At 33.9% G+C, this 20,291-nt stretch overlaps 1 protein-coding gene across 1 annotated transcript in view; it reads left to right on the forward strand.

Moving 5' to 3' along the window:
• LOC148305080 (endoplasmic reticulum metallopeptidase 1-like) overlaps positions 1-13,325 on the forward strand; it is a 33,763-nt gene extending 20,438 nt beyond the window's left edge. The window contains exons 11-18 of the mRNA XM_088267261.1: positions 2,756-2,979; positions 4,175-4,355; positions 5,346-5,527; positions 7,195-7,350; positions 8,891-9,087; positions 10,470-10,591; positions 11,702-11,874; positions 13,034-13,325. Coding sequence (XP_088123387.1) covers positions 2,756-2,979; positions 4,175-4,355; positions 5,346-5,527; positions 7,195-7,350; positions 8,891-9,087; positions 10,470-10,591; positions 11,702-11,874; positions 13,034-13,195 — 1,397 coding nt within the window. The 3' untranslated portion in view covers positions 13,196-13,325. The remainder of the gene's footprint in view (positions 1-2,755; positions 2,980-4,174; positions 4,356-5,345; positions 5,528-7,194; positions 7,351-8,890; positions 9,088-10,469; positions 10,592-11,701; positions 11,875-13,033) is intronic.
• Positions 13,326-20,291: the final 6,966 nt, after the last annotated feature.

Raw genomic sequence — 20,291 nt, forward strand, 5'->3', positions numbered from 1 at the left:
ATTTTATACCATTTTTTTTAATTAGAAAATAATCAATTAATCAATCAATCAACATATTAGATGCAGTAACCATCCAACCAGAGGAAGAAGCAAAACCGGACCTAGGAAAGGAAGCTAAACCAAACGACCCTGAAATGCAGACCCAATTTGTTAAATATCCCAGTAAAATTATACCACATTATTTCAACACGCTTCACCGCTCTTGCGCTTCCAATCTATGGCTCTTTTGAACCTATCAATTTCTCTACCTCTCGCTTGTCTATGGACTAAATTATTTTATCAACCTTGAAAAAAATGATTACCAACTGAATACTTTCATTGTGCTTGATTTTACTATGATCTTTACAGAAATCTGCTTGATTATATCAATTCTGGAATGTAAAAAGGCTTGAATAATGTACGATGAGTTTCCTCTTTTTCTCCCAATGGTGCATAGAGCACTGCATACAATCAATGAAGTGTTGACTTGATTGTTAGTTTTATGAAGGCTGGATGATATGTCCTGCATTTCAAGTACCAGATAGTAATAAATATTAGAGTGAAAAACTTTGATTTATTTTCTCTTATACCTTTCTGGGAATCGAACCTGGGACAATAACTAAATGCTCTATCCACTCCACTTTAGAGGCGAAGGCATTAAGTAATTTACAAAGTTTTTTTGGATATAAAATTGTTTTATGTATTTTTTATAACTCGACTGCTTGTACACAGGTTGAACTAAACTAAAAAAAATCTGTATAAAGATAGATTCAGCCAAAGATTTTTTTAGTATTAATTAATGAAGAATGCATCAGATAAGTATATGAAAATACGGCATTTTTTTAATGGCTTCCTTTTGCAATAAGTGGGAATATAATCCGCAACACTAGTTTTGTAGTTGAATGTTTACCCAACTGAACCACGGTTCCTGTTTAATTTTACGTTTTACGATTTTGTGTTTTAAGAGTTATTTTGTAACATGAATATGGCTTAACATATCGCTCACTCCTTTCAACAACGTCATATATAAAAAAATGACAATTTTCAGTTGTGCATGTTTTCAGTATGCCCAGAAAATGTACTATATCCCAGCAAAAGCGGTATATTTTTAACTTAATATTTACCCGCTACAGGGCAGAAAGTGTTGTTTTTGCATTTTGAAGAGAAAGGTATTGTTTAATTATTTTTTTGATTACCTATCAAATATATTTCAAATGGAGAAAACACATTCAGATTTACCTAAAAAGATCTGTTGCACAGTAAAAAGTTCAAAAAGTGGCTTGATATTTATTTTTAATGCATTTTATTATATTTTTAAACTTTAAAAACGATCTCCTGAAAAATGAAGTTTTTTGATATATGACGTTGTTAAAAGGAGTGAGTGATATGGCAATATGGCCTTCGTAGGTATTATTTTGATTTAAAAAATATGTATATATATATTAGCAAGTCTTTTCACATTCCTTTGCTTTCTTCCTCTCTTCAATTCTTAACTTACAGAATATTTTAATATTTTTTTACTTTTTCAGCTAACAATTTTCTAATTTCTTTTATTTTTATATTCTACTATTTATAAAACATAATGGGCGTGCTTACTTGTAATGACATTTAAATCATTATTAATTCATGATTTTAATGTCGTTACTTCAGCCAATATAACATATGATAATTTTAACATCGCTGATATGGCCTATATTTGACATATATTTTAATTTATTAAACTATAACATTGTGTATTAAGAAGGAGGATTAATTTGTATTGGTCGGGAATTGAAAAAAAATTAAACAAACATCAATTATTGACACTAATGACCAAAAGAACTGTCAAACTGATGTTCCTTAAATGCAGAAAACCTTATAAAAAGCACAAAAATCAAGGAGTCAATCCAAATTTCTAAGAGTGTGAATGCTGGGAACAGATTGAATGGTTTAAGGAAATTAGTTTTATCAAATAAAAACTTTTCAGTGAATGCTAAACTGGCAGTACACAACAGAGTCCTAGTTTCAATCTTAATGTATGGAAGTAAAGCATAGAGTTGGTAAAAGATGGATAAATGCTTTCAATCACACAAATGTGCAGCAAAATGATGTTTGATAGATGTTTGAAGGAAAAATGATTATCGATTAAGATTACACTCCATAAATTAACGAGATTTGAGTAAATGTTCTATATTTTTATACTAAATTAATGATTTTAATATTAAATAAGGAAAAACTGCAAGGCTTTGCTCAGTATTATTGATGAAATTTAGAAAGGTATGTTGAGATGGTTTGGGCATGTGAATCGAATGAGTGAAGAAAGAACGATAAAGTTTTTTGATATATGACGCTGTTGAAATGAGTGAGCGATATGTATGCTAAACAAGCTGAAGAATTTTTTTGCAAAAATGGTCCATTAAAAATTTAATGAACTTTAAAGAAGTAAAAACATTTGGTTTTTACTAAAAAAATATTTATATTTTATGAGATGAAGGTTTACGAATGTGGAAGAGATTGTTTGCAATGACAGGATTGGTGTGGCATTTTATTCTTTATACCTACCTTTGCCGTGAAGTATCCGAGTTTAATTTGATTACACATTATGTATTGGCATGTATGGAATGTATAGGTGAAAACAATAAGTGTTAACAAAAAAACTTTCTTTTTTATGATGAGAAGATTCACATATGTGGAAGAGATTGTTTGCAAGACAGGATTGGTGTGGCGTGGTATTCTCTCTGCTTCCTTTGCGGTGAAGTATCCAAGCTTAATTTGATTGCACATCTTGTGTTGGCAGGCATGGCATGGATCGAGCTGAGCTTCGCCATCGGTGGGCAAGTGGGCGGGATGCTGGCCGGGTTCCTGGTCACCATAACCATGGGGGCCTTCATAGACGGAGTGGCCCCTCTCGCCATGCCGTGGTTCTCCAACGTCTGGCTCATCTTCCCCCTCTACTGGTGCCCCTGCCTCGCCGCCTACGGGCTGGTCATCATGCTGGTCGAGAAATGGAGGAGGAACAAGGTGAGCTGCTAAATATTCCATGCGTTGTGTGATAAATGAATACCTAGCTCTCTCAGACTCATCAGAAGATTGCTTGTAAATGAAAAACGTGCTTACTTGATCACAGATCATTCATTTCATTTATTTATTCAAACCCTTATCCGCACGCCAATGGTGCATAGGGCACTGCATCATATAAACGCAGTGTTATTTTGATCGTTAACACATGAAGGAAAGGTGATCAGCCTTCCGCTTCCAGTACTAGTCCAAGGTAGTATTGAATAAATATAAGAGTGAAAAAATCACTTATATTTATTTATTTGATCCCCCCTGGGAATCGAACCCGGGACCTAAAGTACGGTAGCCGAGCGTGCTGACCATTACGGAGGCGGATTTTATTCATTTAAAGTTATAAAATAAAATATAAGAGTGGTGGCGTGGTAAGTTGTGGAACAGGGCGCTATTACCAGGCCGTTGTTGTCTGCTCAAAAGGGCTCTTACTTGTTTACGGATGCGGTTTATTAGTATTCGGTTATTTGGCTGTTTCCGTTGAAACGTCACACCATATTACCAATTCTGTGCCAATGTGACAAGTTCGTCAGTGCTGGCAACTTTGTAAGTCTATTGTCGATGGTACGGACCTACTCACTACCGCACAAGTAAGGACTCCAAAAATTTTTTTAAGAATAATAAAAATCATTGAATCTAGTTGAAAATAATTTCATCACGCGAAGGTCGTGGTCGCTGGCAGCAACTGTCTCAAGTGGCGATCATTTGAAACACCTGAAAACCTGTTTTTTTTTTAATTTTTATGCAGCTTATACTTTGACAAGTTATTTTATTCACAACATTTTGAGATTTCACAACATCTTTGATGAGAGGTATTTTGTCCGCCTCCGTAGTGTAATGGTCAGCACGCTCGGCTACCGTTCTGGAGGTCCCGGGTTCGATTCCCAAGGAGGGTAAAATAAATATAAGTGATTTTTTCACTGTAATATTTATTCAATATTACCATGGACTGGTACCTGAAGCGGAGGGCTGATCACCTTTCCTTCATGTGTAAAAACGATCAAGTTAACACTGCGTTTATATGACACAGTGCCCTATGCACCATTCAGGTGCGGATAAGAGTTTTATTATTATTATTTTATTTGATGAGATGTCAAAATATAGTCAAGTGTTTGGGCTCACTCAAAATGTTAATATATTGTTTCAGCGTGGATTATCTCAGTCCATGGCTACTCAACTGAACTTGGTGGCCGCCCAGGTACCCTGGTCTATAGTTCTGTTCATCCTGACTTGTGCCGGCGCAAGGTCTGCCGCTATATTCATGGTTCCGGTTCTCTTCTCCGCCATAGCCAACCTGATCGTCCATCTCTCCCCGCTCTATCGCTCCGGTAAGGATACATCTTTCTTGACTCTTTATCTACAGTTGGCAGTAACACCTTTGAAAATGCCCACTGTGCATTTGACATAATTTTTTTTAAATATTTGTTTTCTACAGGACTGCCATCTGTTGAGAACTTTGTGAAGTATGAAGCTTTCCGCTTCTGACCATAGGAGATACCATTTCCAAGAATTTGCCAATATATGGATGTTTGCAATTACGCAGTATTTACATAATAACAATATTTAAGTCATTTCATTGATTGATTCGACAGTCACTTGTGGTAATACCTATCCATTTTTAATTTAAGTTTTACTTGGTACATATATACCGCTTTTTAAAAAATCATTGTGACACATGTTTCGATGCATTCTGCAAAATGCTAGGATTTGTTCTGCGTACTGCCAGAGTTTTCGAAAACACCCGTGTGCTGAGAACTCTTTATAACACCTTGGTGCGAAGTAGACTCGAGAGTGGCTCCATGATTTGGGGACCACACGTGCTTAAGTACTCTTTTATGGTAGAGAAAGTCCAAAAGAAGTTTCTGAGGTATCTCTACATGAGAGAGTACGGCTATTATCCTTGGCTCTACCCGACCAAGTTTCTCCAGGGTATGCTTGGCTACAATAGTTTAGAGACTAGAAGGAATGTGTATTTCACTACATATTTTTATCGATTGTTGAGCGGTATGATGGATAATCCTGAAATTATCTAGAGCATCGGTCTATATGTTCCCGATAGTTTCCTAAGACAGTGTCGGCATAGATTGTTTCACTTTCCTATACACTGGACCAACCTGTCTATGGTTATGCCTAAAGGAAGAGCTACCGCTATGTTGAACATTATCTCATTGGATATTGATCTGTTCCATGTGTCTGAAGGAGTTTTCCGAAGCGGGATCCTCCAACGTCCCAAGGACACAACTGGAAAAGTCTGGTGACTTCACTGATTCTAATTTTTTAGGACACATTTTGTAATTAATTTTTTTCTTCTTTTTTAGTTCACACTTGGGCATGGGTATACTTATCAGTTCACCTTCCCTCGGCAATATTCCAGATGTACATAGTCCTGATGGGGTACATGCTGTTCATCCCCATCATGGGACGCTCCGGAACCATCAACGGAGACTTGTACATTGCCATTATCACATCCGGTCTAGTCCTGTACCTGATGTACTTCATCGTGAGTAACTAAAAAATATTTTTAACCCAATCAGAACTAGGAATGAGTTACATCGACATGGAATTGTAAATTGTTACCACTAATTCACAAAAGAAGGCAACTATGCTGTTTACCGTTTTTTGGTGTACGCCTTGTCACAGTATGTGCATTTGAAGGTCTTTTCTGCCGTGTGAGCCGCCACATGCGCCTGCAAAAAATACAAAAGTAATAAAGATTAGAAGTGTAATGGTCAGCACGCTCGACTACCATTCTGAAGGTCCCAGGTTCGATTCTCAGGAGAGGGGTCAAATAAATATAACTGATTTTTTTCACTCTAATATTTATTCAATATTACCCTGGACTGGTACCTGAAGCGGAGGACTGATCACCTTTCCTTCATGTTAACGATCAAGATAACACTGCGTTTATATGTTGCAGTACCCTATGCACCATTGGGGTGTGGATAAGGGTTTGCAGAAAAAAAATACACAATTCCTCTTAAAATTTGAGAAAAATTGGCAAAAAATACAGCCATATACTACAACCATAATTTTCCTATTAAATTATTGTCACTTTGCATTCTGTGTGTGTAAAATCGATATAAATGCAACGTGTTACCAACTTGAAGCACAGGACTGATCACCTAGATCAAAAGAACACTACATCAATATGATGCAGTGTCTTATGCCCCATTGGGTGCGGATTAAAATAAGAAAAAAATATGATTTACTGTTAAACTATTCCTATTTGATAGAAACATAAATAAAAGTCTTGATTTTTTATTTTAAAATACATTTTTTTTTCATTAACCATACTTGCTTTAGTAATTTTATTAATTGATTCGAAAGTCACTTTGTGATAATATTATCTCATTTCATTAATTGATTCGGCAGTCACTTTGTGGTAAAATCTATCCATTTTTAATTAATGTTTTACTTATGGTGTTTGAAAATTATGCGGAATACATTGAAAAACGTGTCACAGTAGATTTTAAGAAATAGTGGTATTTACTAAGTAAAACATTAATTAAAAATGGATATTATCTCACTTGGTTAAAACTTTTATTTCATAAAACCTATTGTGACACATAATTTTAAAACACCATATGTTTAAAAATGATACTGAATGCATCAAAATACATGTCACAATAGATGTTGAGAAAAAGTGGCATTTACCAAGTGTAATTTAAATTAAAAATTGATATTACCACAAAGTGACTGCTAAATCAATCAACCCTTTCCGGTCCATAAAAAAAAATCCACCAGGTCCACTACAGATTTACAGCAATACAGGGTTAAACAATACACCCAAGTTTTTTTTAAAAATAAAACTACACTTGTGTTACAAATTTATTTTTATTTTGAATGTATACAATCTTGTTTCTTATTATTACACTTTACACTAAATACGAGTGAGAAAAAAATATGTTTGCATGTATTTTAACACTAAACTGATGAAGAAAAAAATGTCAAATGACATTCGACGATGGACTCACCGGAATAAAGTCGATGTGGAATGACATTCGACATAGGACTCACCGGAATAAAGTCGATGTGGAATGACATTCGACATAGGACTCACCGGAATAAAGTCGATGTGGAATGACATTTGACATAGGACCGGAAAGGGTTAATGAAAAAAATACTGTGTTATGTCCAGTATTGCAACATATTTCTTGTTGTTTTTAGATTCCTCTATTTGGTTTGATAAGGAAGCCTGGAATGTTACTGAGTTTTCTCACAGCCTTTGCGATAATAATGCTCCCGGTATCCCTCTCCACCTCTGTGGGACAACCCTACCGGCCCGGACCAAACAACCCGGTCCTGCAGCGCTTCTGGATAATGGTACGGCCATCACCAAAATGATTAAAAAAATAAAACCTCTTAACACATTCGGACGAGTATTTTTTACAGGATTTTTACATTTGAAAGGATTTTATAATTATGTACATATAGTTAAGATCTTAACAAAGAGTTTGGTACATAATATTCATTCCTTCTTTTCCACCTTTGAAATAAGGTCAGCACAGAAGGTAATAATACTCTTCTCATCTTTAGGGCGCTTGTCCACTACCCGGAATTCCGTGTAATTTTACTGTCCGGCACGTCAGTTAGCGTTTTAAAACATGATTATATTGGCTTTTATTGGCTTGTGCTTTTGTCTTTCTTTCTTCGGACTGGAGCTCTTGATCGGTGCGTGAACACATTGTGCGTAAATTCGATCATGCTAAACTGTCGTAGTCATTTTCATTTTTCAAAACCGGACTACCTGACGGTGAAATCCCGTGTAGTGGACAAACGCCCTTAAGCATCAATCGACTGAATGGGTAGAAATACTTTTTTCGTCCGAAGTGTGTTAACACATTGTTTTTGGAAAACGCTTAAAAGTTTATTTAACATACTGTTGGTAGAGAGCGGGAGACGCTTATAAGCGTTCTATTTGCTTACTTTTGATACAGCGCGAGATGCTAAAAAACATTTTACAGAATGGAGTTGGGTTTACGTTTACTTGTGATTAGTAAACCCAAATTAGTGTACTAATTAGGGTCAGGTTTGATGAAAAAACTGACCGACAACAATGTGCTAAAAATGCATTGAAAATATTGAAAATGCTAAGTGACAGTAGCTGTCAAGAATTACGCTGTGTGCCATGAGCAATGTTTAGTATTGCGTGTGTTGCTGTTATGTTTAACAGATGGCGCTGTCTTACATATTCTTTCTTTCTTTGTTGAGATGTTAAAAGAAAAAGGTAGTTACTTAATTATATGCAGGGATAAACAAGTTGTTTTGCTGCTATTTTATGCAATTTGTGAAATTATCTGGAGCATTGGTCTGTATGTTCCCGATAGTTACCTAAGACAGCGTCGGCATAGATTGTTTCACATTCCTATACACAGGACCAACCTGCCGATGGTTATACCTGTAGGGAGAGCTACCGCTATGTTGAACAATATCTCATTGGATATTGATCTATTCCATGTGTCTGAAGGAGTTTTCCGAAGCGAGAATCTTCTACACCTTTAGCAATAGTTCTTGCATATTGTAGTCGTACAGGAGAAAGTGACCAACTAACAAAACGTAAAATGTTCAGGAGGGCCATTTAAGTCACTTTTGCATGGCAAGAAAATAAACATCAAGTTTAAAATCCGTTGGGATTTTTTTCAGGCAATATTAAGCTAGTAAGATAACAAATAGTCAATGATCACATTTTTGTAAAAAATGCACTTTCTCCTGTATGACTACGATATATTTTATTTTAATGTATTTTTTAAATATACGATTACAATTTTTTATAGTTTGTAATGTTTATATTAATTGAAATAAATAAATTGAATTAAATTTTATTTAATTTCATTTCATTTCATTGAATTAAATTGAATTTCAGCACACGGAACGGAACTTCTACAACGAGAGTTCGCAGCTGAGGAGGAGTGAAACGGGCTACTTTGTGCTGAATCTGGACCGGAACAGTCCCCGTACCATTCCCTTAATGAGCCGCTCCATATCCTACTTGGGCAACGACTGCGATGACGAGCTGTACTGTGGAGTTCCACTATACACGGCCAGAATGGTCCCTTGGAGGTGAGATTTGCAACCATTTGCTTGTTCTTTTTACTTTATTTAAATCCAGATTCAACAATCTCACGTAATATTTTGTTATTAATTTATTTCATCTTATTAACAACATGTCCAAATACTTTTGAGTATGTCCAAATACTTGTACACAAATCTGGGTTCCTACACTTAGGAGTTATTTTTATATAATCCAGATTTGTGAATAAGATAACCCACGCTGAAACATTTTGAGTGTCTCCAAATACTTGTACACGAATATGAGTTTCTCAATTTAGGAGTTGTTTTACATTTTTGACATCTCAACAAAGATAGATGTTGTGAGTAAAATATTGGTCAAAGTATAAACTGCATAAATTAAATTAAATCCCGCTTTTAGGCGTTTCCCAGTATCTAAAAAAGTCTAGTTAGGTCTTGCATACATCCAAATAAAAGGGTCTCTGCCAAATAAAAAGTTTTCTCAACCCAACAAAGATGGCTCTAGTGAACTCACATGTACAGTGTCGTGAGATTAATGATATTCTTCTTCTCCGTCTTATTCCTCATTGCTGAGGGTTGTGACCCTTGCAGAAGCAATGACTCTTCTCCAGTTATCCCTTGACTGCGCTGCACGTAGCGCTTCAACCACTGAGGTGCCTGCTGCTGCCTTAATTTGATCAGTCAATGATATGTATAGGAGATAAAAAGATTTGAGTAGTGTGGTTGTCAATCATGGGTAGAATGGTGAAAGTTGCACGTTTGTAAAGTGATCACTAAACCAACCTTTGACTGCATATTCTAGTCATTGGCTGGTTAAGTGACTAACCAGACTACTATATTTTCCATCATCTATGTTGAGATGTCGAAAAAAATGTTAAAATAACTCCTAAATGGAGAAAACCCTGATGTATGAACAAGTAAAGGGTGATTTTTTTAAGATCTATCGGTTTTATTAAAAAAAAAAACACATTGAATTCAGAAAAATGCATGAAATCTTTACTTGAATCAATAGTACGGTCTATATAATTTAATGTTTGAAAATTATTTCATTCAAATGTTGACCGCCGCTGCGCCTCAAATGGTCCATCCGCTTAGTCCAATTTTGGCATACACTTTCCAACATTTCGGCCAGTATCTCACGAATAATTGCTTCAATGTTGTCTTCCAATGCGTCAGTCGAAGCGGGCTTGTTAGTATAGACATGAGCCTTAACATAGCCCCACAAACAAACATAGTTTATTTGGACAAACTTAAGATGTTGTGAATAAATAAAAAACTTGATAGTAATGATTACTTTGGATAATTTATTTGGTCATTTGAAAAAGCAGTTTGATTCTGAGTGTCAACTGGGAGAGTTACCCAACCCTAGCTATTGTAAAACTGGTCTGAAATTTTTGCTTTGGTGTTTTCAGTCGTAGAAGTAGTTGGATTCCGGCAGAAGCTCCCGTTATTCCTTCTCCAACCACATTCAGCGTAAAGGAACGCTCTTGTACCACAACTCCTCCTGTCTGTACACTAAGTCTACTAATCAAAGGTAATTATATATTTCAAATCTTATCTTTTATTTACATTATTCAACTCTTCATTCTGATAATGCTCAAACCGTATTTAGCACACAGTTTGTCTTTGCAAATATTCCTCGCTTTTTTCACATTTGGAATCTCCTCATACATACCTGCAAAATGTGGGTACCACTCAGAATGCTACGCATTCCATAGACTGATGCTTAGAAATGTGAATGTGCTCCAAAGAGGTAGAGTATGAAGACAGTTGCTGACTGATATCAAGGTCCAGAAAGTGTCCTATCTGGGGTATGTGCTAAGAGGAGAGAAGTATGAGCTATTCTACCTTATAGAGGATTGACGAGGTTTGGGCAGAAGGCAGATCTCCTGACTTCGGAATATATGAGTTTTTTTTTAGATAGAAGTTGCATTTATTATTTATTTTGTTTATTATGTACAAGGTTTAAAGATCAATCGGTGGATTTTTGTTTCTTCTAGTTAAGAACATGTTTTATTTTAATCTGTGTTGGTAACATGAAAGATAAACTAGTGTGGGCCAATCAGGAACTGGTCAGCATTTGCTCATTGCTGGGAGGAAACCATGTAAAACTCCTCAGGAGAAGCCAGACTGTTGACTGTTGTCAACAAGCCTTCTGTTCCACTAGAAGAGGGTTTGGTATATTGTGTCCTAGCTTGGTTTATGGTACCAATGTCCTTCACTTTTTTCATCAATAGATAAAAAGAATATATGAGATTTTCATATTCTTCTTTATCTTTGATGAGATGTCAAAACATTATAAGAATATATGAGATTAAACAAGGATCAGAACCGCCAAGGCACTGTTCCCTCCCAATTCCCATCATTTGAATTTCTCAATTCATATTTTTCATTTATTTATTCATTTTCTTTTATGTACATTGTAATTCTCGTATATTACATAAAAAAGGCATTCTACATTATGAGTATGAACACAAAAATCTTATCAATAAAAAGAGTGTTCATTCTTTTTTCATAATTAAAATGTAACTTTCTTTTAAAATCACTATAAATATTTTAAAACAAAGTTACATTTTAATTATAAAATGGAAAATCACAAAGTTAGCGCTTCAAATATAAATTACATTGTTTTTTGTTTCCGTAGGTCCAATAAGGATGACGTTGACATTTGCCCCTCGTGATGGAGTTTCTGTAAGTCACTGGAGCCTTCCCACTGTGCCCAAGCCCTCGGGAGTGTGGAAAGGAAGACCTGCCTACTTTGTGCATATCGTCAGGGGAGATGCCACGCAGGACTATTCCCTCTTCATCAAATTTATTGTGAGCTTTACATCCGAATTAAACCATAAAACTCCTAGCAAATTCTTCTTCTAACCCGTATCCACACCTAATGGTAGATAGAGCACTGCATTGTATTGAAGCAGTATTATCTTGATTATTACTCTCATGAAGGCAGGGTGATCACTCATGCGCTTCAGGGACCTGTCCAGGGTAATATTAAATAAATATTAGAGTGTGATATCAATAATATTTATTCCCTCCCTAGGAATCGAACCTGGGATTCACAGCACGGTAACTAAATACGCTAACCATTACACCTCGGAGGCGGACAATTGTAAATTACCGTCGCTCCATCTTTCATGTGCTTGAAATCAATATAAATGCCATCAGTGGAAAGCATAATGTTGCTGAATAGTATTTTCTATGACAATCAGTAGAAATTTGGATAAAACTCTCCTTATCATTCATTACTCACTTTGTGTAATACCATTAAAAAAACTTTTACTTATTTCACGACTACTGTTTTCCGAATAACCATTCCATCAACAGGTCAAATGTAAACTAACGTGAAATTTCTACGGTCTCCTATTTATAGAAAACTATAATTATTATTCTTTGAAAGAGAGAGAAAGAAGATACAGGAATTACAATGGAAATCATCAGGTCAGCTGTATGGATGATGGAATGATTATTCCAAAACCGGTAATCATAAAGTAAAGTTTTTAAGTGGCATTACACAAATTAAATAATTAATGATAAGTATTATATAATGAGAGTGTTATATGACCATACCACAAAGTTAACAATACTTTTAATAAACAAAAAGAAATTTAGATAAACTCTATTTTTTTCTCTATGCTTTTGATTGCTTGTAAAATGTCACTTTGACAGTTGATCTTCTATTTAATTAAATAATTTATACTTAAAACATACAAAATAAATCTACCTTGTAATATGAATCATTTAATATGATACTTCTTTTGACCAGTTCATTACCAACAATTTATCATTTTTTACTCTACCAACACTGGATTATTCACCTACTGGATGACAGATCGATATTATTGTTGTCTCAACTTGGGATAAAACATCAATGGTTATTTTTTTATGAAGGAAGATAGAAGTCTGAGCATTCCAGGATTTATAACCAGGCTTACAATGTCAGAATACAATTAATTTTTTTCTTTCTTTAATTCAGGTAACGAACGTAACAGCTCCGATGGTAGATGTCGGCCTCGCCGGAAATCATATACACCACAACGATATGAGAACGCCGGAATTCCAGAGTTTCCTATCCAGCTTCAGGGAATGGACACAGATGACTGGATGGATTAGTACTTATTCCGCTTACGTTTTCTGATAACATCATTCATATTGTTTAATCATAGTGCACTTTGCCCATACTTTGAATAAAATTTGAATATTAAAATAAGCTAATGTTCGTTGGACCTACTTACATAATATTTTGAAAATATTGTGCCGTGTATTTAAAAGTATTGTATGACTACTAAGATTTCAAATGTGACTTCAGTTGGACTCCTATTATCTGGACTAATCGGGGATAATGTAGTCTGAATAGTAAAACATTTGTACACCCCTCTATAACGTTGAGATAAGTACTGCATTATCGTAGAGAATAATACATAGGGTAAATGTTACAGTGAAACCTGTTAGATTGAACACCACTAGTGCATTGAAAAAAACGTTCAATGTAAGGAGGTGTTCAATTTAACAGGTAAATAAAAAATTTTAGAAAAAAAAAAATTACGCCAATACAAGTAAATTTTTTATCAAATTTAAATGAAAATATTTATTATTAGAAAAAATTTTCAATTGTCATTTGTTTTACGTTTTCCACTTGGTACTTGCACAACTGATGGCGGACAGAGTTTAAAGTCTGTGAAAGACCTTTGACCTCATGTGTATTGGCAAAATCTGAGAGGCACTTTAAGCTGGCAAATGCATTTTGAATTGTGGGCTTAGGAATTGGAATTTCTTGAACAATTGGTTTAATTTCTTCGTCTGATGATTCAAGAGATACAAAAAGAAGATCTTCAAAAAGGTGAAAGAATAAAAAAAAGTAAAGGGGGACAAAGAATTTACCAATATTTAGCTTATCTAAAATTATTAAATGTTCATTCTAACAGTGTGTAATTAAATGATAAATACTATTTTTAATGTTCAATGTTCAAAGTAGAAAGGTGTTCATTCAGAAAAGGTGAATTAGTGAGAAAATACATGTGTGTGTGTTCAATGTATATAATATAGAAAGGTGTTCATTCAGAGAAGGTGTTCAATCTAACAGGTTTTACTGTACAGTGGTACCTCGACATACGAGTTTAATTCGTTCCGCAACCTTGCTCGTATCTTGAATTACTCATATCTCAAAGCAAATTTCCCCATACAAAACAATTGAACTACCATTAATCCGTTCCAACCTCCAAAATGTCACCCCCAGTTATTTTTGTTACGTGGTTTTGAATAATAAAAACGTATTTATAAATATCAAATATTTATTGCACAAAAACAAAAAAGAGAATGTAAAGAAATAAATTAGATATCCTCACTGGTCTTTGCCTTTTTCGCTACATTTTTCTCGCTTTCACCTGTAGGCCGTTTAGAAAAAAACATGTCCAAGGAGGTTTGTTTCTTCCTCCCTCTCAGAATGTTCCGGAAATGATTTAGGCAAGTGTCATTAAAAAGGTCATCATTAAAAGATCGTGATGGCGCAACTGCGTGTTACTACCGAACCGAACTCGTATCTCGAATTTCGCTTGTAACTAAAAGCAAAAAATCACTTGCTCGTCGGCTTGTATCTCGAAAAACTCGTATGTTGGGGCACTCGTATGTCGAGGTACCACTGTATTTTAATTTAATAATGACTCGTTTCAATCATTTCCGATGGTTAAAGTAAACTCAAAATGCTCCCTCCGATAACGCGGTACGTATTTCAATGTTATAGGGGTGTTTGCTGTGATTAAGAGGATGCTAAAAATACATTTTACCAACTCTTTAATAGCGGTTTGCACGCAATTTGTGAGAAGATTCCGAATCCTTACTTCTCTGATTGAAGTGTCAACATCCTAATGATATTAGGCTTAAAATGAAGCTAATTCTTTATACTGGTGACATCTATGGAAATAATCTCGAAGTATAATTTTGTACATGATAAAATTGGACTATGTTGATCTTAGCGGACACTGATATCATACAAAATGTATGTGTGTCTCGCTCGCGTCGCATTTTTTAATAACTTGTAATTGAGAGTGAAAGAGACACACTGTAAAAATGTATTTATTTGTAGCAACCACTGAAATCTAAGAACATAAATAACAATATCTATTCTTTTATATAAATCGAAATATTAAAATTACTGGGCATTGTGTAATAGGTTTTAATTTTCAAACTGTGATATACATTCTTGCAGCTTAAAAACAACATTTTTTTACTAGATTTAAGTTCATTTCTTCATATTTAAAATATGGTCTATATTTAAATGATAGTCTATGGTTCTGTGGTCAAAAAGGACTTGGTATCGTAAAAGGTTGGAAATTTTTCACACAAATATATAAATTTGTATCTTTGTGTTTGAAATCAATACAGTTGTTTATTTTAACGTGTGTTTTTGTACTTTTTTCGTAATAAATAAACTTTTACTGCCTACAAATCTTGTTATTTTTTATTTGTGATGTCATTTGGTATTTCGAATCTATTTTTACAGAGTACATGTACCCTGTTCATGCATTTCATACTGATAACAAGGGATTGAAGCCTGTGGGAATTTTTACGCACTGGTTTTAACAGAATTGCTACCAACTTTCCTATATCATGGTATCATCAATTTGCAAATGAAATATTGGTGTTTTGAATTTATGTACATAGAAAAATAATTTTTAAATTCTTATAATATATACATACTTACTTACTTATAACCTTTATCCTCACCCAATGGTGCATAGGGCACTGCATCGAATTGACGCAGTGTTATCTTGACTGTTACTTTCATGAAGGCAAGGTGATCACTCTTGCCCTTCAGTAACCAGTCCAGGGTCCTTGCCGACAATGATTTTGTAACTGAAAATTTGGTGACTGATTTGGACTAAGTTAATCGTTCTTATTCAAAGTCTATATGGTGACAAGCTTGTATCACGTCAAGTTTTGCTGTTACAGTCATATTATTGTTTGTATGGACCCCATATCGCTCACTCCTTTCAAGAACGTCATAAATCAAAATACTTAATTTTTCAGGAGAACGTTTTTAACATTTAAAAATATAATACAATGTATTAAAAATAAATATCAAGCCACTTACTGAACTTTTAACTGTGCAACAGATCTTTTTAGGTAAAACCTGAAGGTTTTTTCTCCATTTGAAAAATATTTAGTTTATTTAAAAAAATTATTAAACAATACCTTTTCTTCAAAATGCAAAAACAACACTTTCTACCCTGTAGCGGGTAAATATTAACTTAAAAATATGCCTCTTTTGCTGGGATATAGTATATTTTCTGGGCATTCCGAAAATATGCACAACTGAAAATTGACGATTTTTGATTTATGACGTTCTTGAAAGGAGTGAGCGATATGTTGAAACCGTAATAGTGGTTGGTATCTAGACATGTTTTAGTCTAAGGTCTAAGGGATTCAAAAAAAGTATCAATAATTATGGAGTAACAGTGGAAATATATTAACTTATAAATATTGAATACAAAGCATTATATGTTTATATATATATATATATATTTATACATAAATAATAAGATAAACTTTCGTCAATATCAGAATTAAAAATATCCATATCTTAAAAATCTGGCATGCTACATTTTTTTTGCTTTCGTTTCTGAATTTAGCTATGCAAAGTGCATAAAAATCGGCTATTTTCATGCCAGTTACAAAACAAAAGTTGTAAATTGTTGGTCTGTGATATTGGCGTGTAAAATCACTAATATTATTTTCACCACGCCCTGGGAATCGAACCCGGGACCTCCAGCGCGGTAGCTAAATACGCTGACCATTACATCACGGAGGCGGAAAAATACTTAATAGATAGAGGATGTTTTATCCGATGTGTTTACTGAGTTATAATAACCCATTTTAAGATAACGTACCCATGTTTTGGTGCATAGTTTGAGCATTTCTGTTACTTTTTTTAGGGTACATCACTTCTTAATAAAACTATTAATATTTCACAGTTTTAAGTACATATCCATTCTGAAGCACATATCCATATTATACGGTTTTAGTACATATTCATCCTTGAAGATAACAAAGTGCTTGTCGAAACCGGTTGGAAAAAAAGTACCAATAATAAAAGTGGTTTAAAAAAAGCTTTAGTTTTATTTTATATAAGATGTAAAATGTGCCACAGTGATAAGATTTTTTTTTAAAAACATTCAAGAAAGTACATAACTTCACTTTTGGTAAATTAAACTAGATTTGAAATGGCAAGTACACAAAAACAATATGATCAACGCTTCATATTGATACCAACAATTTTTTTTAAACAGGAAAATATTATTTTTATTAATATGTACAATTAAGCATGTATTCATTTTAAATCTCCAGAATTTCAATCTTTGCAAAATTTATAGTACAAACGAAGCGTGGGAACACTTGTGTTGCCTTCTTTCAAAATCCGCCAGATCCAATTTTATGAGATATTAAAATAAATACTCTATCGGAATGCCAATTTATTTATTTAAAAACTTGAAAAAACTGTTAAACAATACTTAAAAACAGTGTTGTATTTCAAATTCCGCTATATTCATGGAACTTGCCTTCTGACCCATATCGGCCAATCAGAGAGCGGGGATAGGTCAAAAATTAAGATGACGTCATTATCGGTTTGTGTCTTATGTTTTTTTTTTAAATTTCCTAAAAAAATGGGAAAATTCTCTATTTCATAATATTTTATCTAAAGATGGACAAATTTTTGAAACGTAAATGTTGCCCGGAGAATTAAGCATTTTTTGTAAAATCGACTTACATGGATCTGGCGGATTTTGAAAGTAAAAACTGCTGACAGTGGAAAGTATGTAACTAGAGACATTGATCTGCCTGATGACTGCACAAAAGTACAATGCACCTAAATAATGCTTGCACCACACATCACATGACATATTGCCTTCTCAAGAGCTGAGTAAGGCATACAGGAATAAGCGTTATAAAATATGCAGCTGCCATATTATCTTATTTCATGCTACTACACACAGGATAATGGGTACCTCTCTGGTTCATCATTTATTTTTTCACATTGATATTAAGTGTGTTATTTAGTGTTTCGACAGCTACTGTATGGTAAGACATTATCTTTTTCTGTTTGGTGTAGGCCTTGTGTTCTGTTTTTAAGAGGAATTTGCCTCCGTCCATGTTGATTCTCAGCTTTCAATCCATCTCTTTGATGGTAAAACGATAAAATTATAAATAAAACGCTTATTTTTTACCACTTAAGTATTATATTTTAACAATTAGTTTTAGAAGCTACAGATGCTTCCATCTACGGGTTTGAATATAAACTTTTAGCATATGTAGCTTCCTAAATGAGTTGTTAAAATATAATACTGAAGTGGTAAAAAACAATTGTTTTATTAATAATCATATATTAATAATTGTATTCGGTATACACTCTTTTATTCATGTTAAATATTGTTATTTGAAACAAATTGTCCTGTGCAAAAAAATTTAAATAATAATAATGGCTGCTACCATATTTCATTCTTTTTTTTTGTTTATGTGTTTTGTTTAATTTTGGGGTGAATTCCTGTATTTGATAAATATTCAAATTGATTTTAACTTTAATTTTTGTCTTTAAAATTAAATAAAACGTTCAGTTACCTGCAGAAAGAGAAAGGTAGAGAGAGAGAAGACAACCAATTTTCTCGTAATTTATTTATTTATTAAACTAAAGTAACAAACATATCATCACGCCACTTTCCGCAGAGAGAATAGAATGCCACACCAATCTTTCTTTGCACATAATCTTCTCATACATACATGCCGATTATTCCGACTTCTGACCTGACCACTTTCAAGTATTTTGAATATTTGATTATGAATCCAATCTCAAGTTTTCCTCGGACTCCGTCTGCTTCTATTACCAACCACTTTCGCCTTGTAAATTTGTTTAACTATCCTTTCTTCACTCATTTGATTCGTATGCCCAAACAATCTCTGTATATCTCTCTTAATTTTACTGAAAATGCTTATAATATCTCAGCCTTGCATTCCCTTATAACACCATTTAAACATCTATCCATGGGCTGTCTGAGAGGGCTCATTTTGACTGCTAGTTTCATCCTTCGTTTACCGACTCCATGCTTCACATACATTAGGGTTAGAACTAGGACTTCATAATTTATTTATTAAATAAAAGAAAATATTATGTCTGTTTTATTATTGTTTTAAATCATTAATATTTTTGGCAACATAAAAAACTATCTAGTATTACCTTTTTATCAGTATTTTTCAACAAACACGTTTCAGATATAAACACTTATCAATTTTATAAACATCAGCAAAGATAATCATATACTTCATCTATTTTTACGTTTCTTTACATAATATTAAATATGATTATCACAATTAAGTACGTATTAAGTTTCAATCACACTTATTACTTGCCTGTATTCCATTAATCCTTCTATTAAATTGATAAGTTTAAATGGACACCAGATTTTATTAAATGTGAAATGTTTTAAATAGTGTTGTTTATTTGAGTAAGTATCTACATGTCTTCTTCTTCTTCTTGGTGTGAGTCTTGTGGCCCGTTTTTAAGATGGATTAGCCTCCTGCGATGTTGATTCCCAGCTGTTAATACATCTCTTTAGTCGTCTACCTTGGGATTAGCCATCCAGTGCAATGTAGGGGAGTCTGGATGGTTCCATTATCCTCACATCATACTTTATATCCTCATACCATTGTCTTCTTCATTGTTTTCCCCACCTAATGACGTTTTGGATCTCACGTATTTCCCTTATCCTGGTGTTCCTTAATTCTATCTCGTAGACTCTTGCCAGATATGCTCCTTAGAGTGTTCATTTCTGACACTCTTGGCACATATTTATCTCTTGACAGTTGGGTTGACGCTCAACTGCAAAAACTGGCGTCGGGTAACAATTTATACAATTTTGAATACACACATCGCTCACTCCTTTCAAGAACGTCATAAATCAAAATTCCTCAATTTTCAATTGTGTATGTTTTCGAAATACCCAGAAAATTTACTATATTTCAGCAAAAGATGCATATTTTTAACTTAATATTTACCCGCTACAGGGCAGAAAGTGTTGTTTTTGCATTTTGAAGAAAAGGTGTTGTTTAATTATTTTTTTTAATATACTAAATATTTTTCAAAAAGAGAAAAAACCTTCAGGTTTTACCTAAAAAGATCTGTTGCACAGTAAAAAGTTCAGTAAGTGGCTTGATATTTATTTTTAATACATTGTATTATATTTTTA

The sequence above is a fragment of the Brachycentrus maculatus genome, unplaced genomic scaffold (assembly GCF_059751285.1).
Source record: "Brachycentrus maculatus isolate JH-2025_06_01 unplaced genomic scaffold, ASM5975128v1 h1tg000286l, whole genome shotgun sequence".
Taxonomy (NCBI): Eukaryota; Metazoa; Arthropoda; class Insecta; order Trichoptera; family Brachycentridae; genus Brachycentrus; species Brachycentrus maculatus.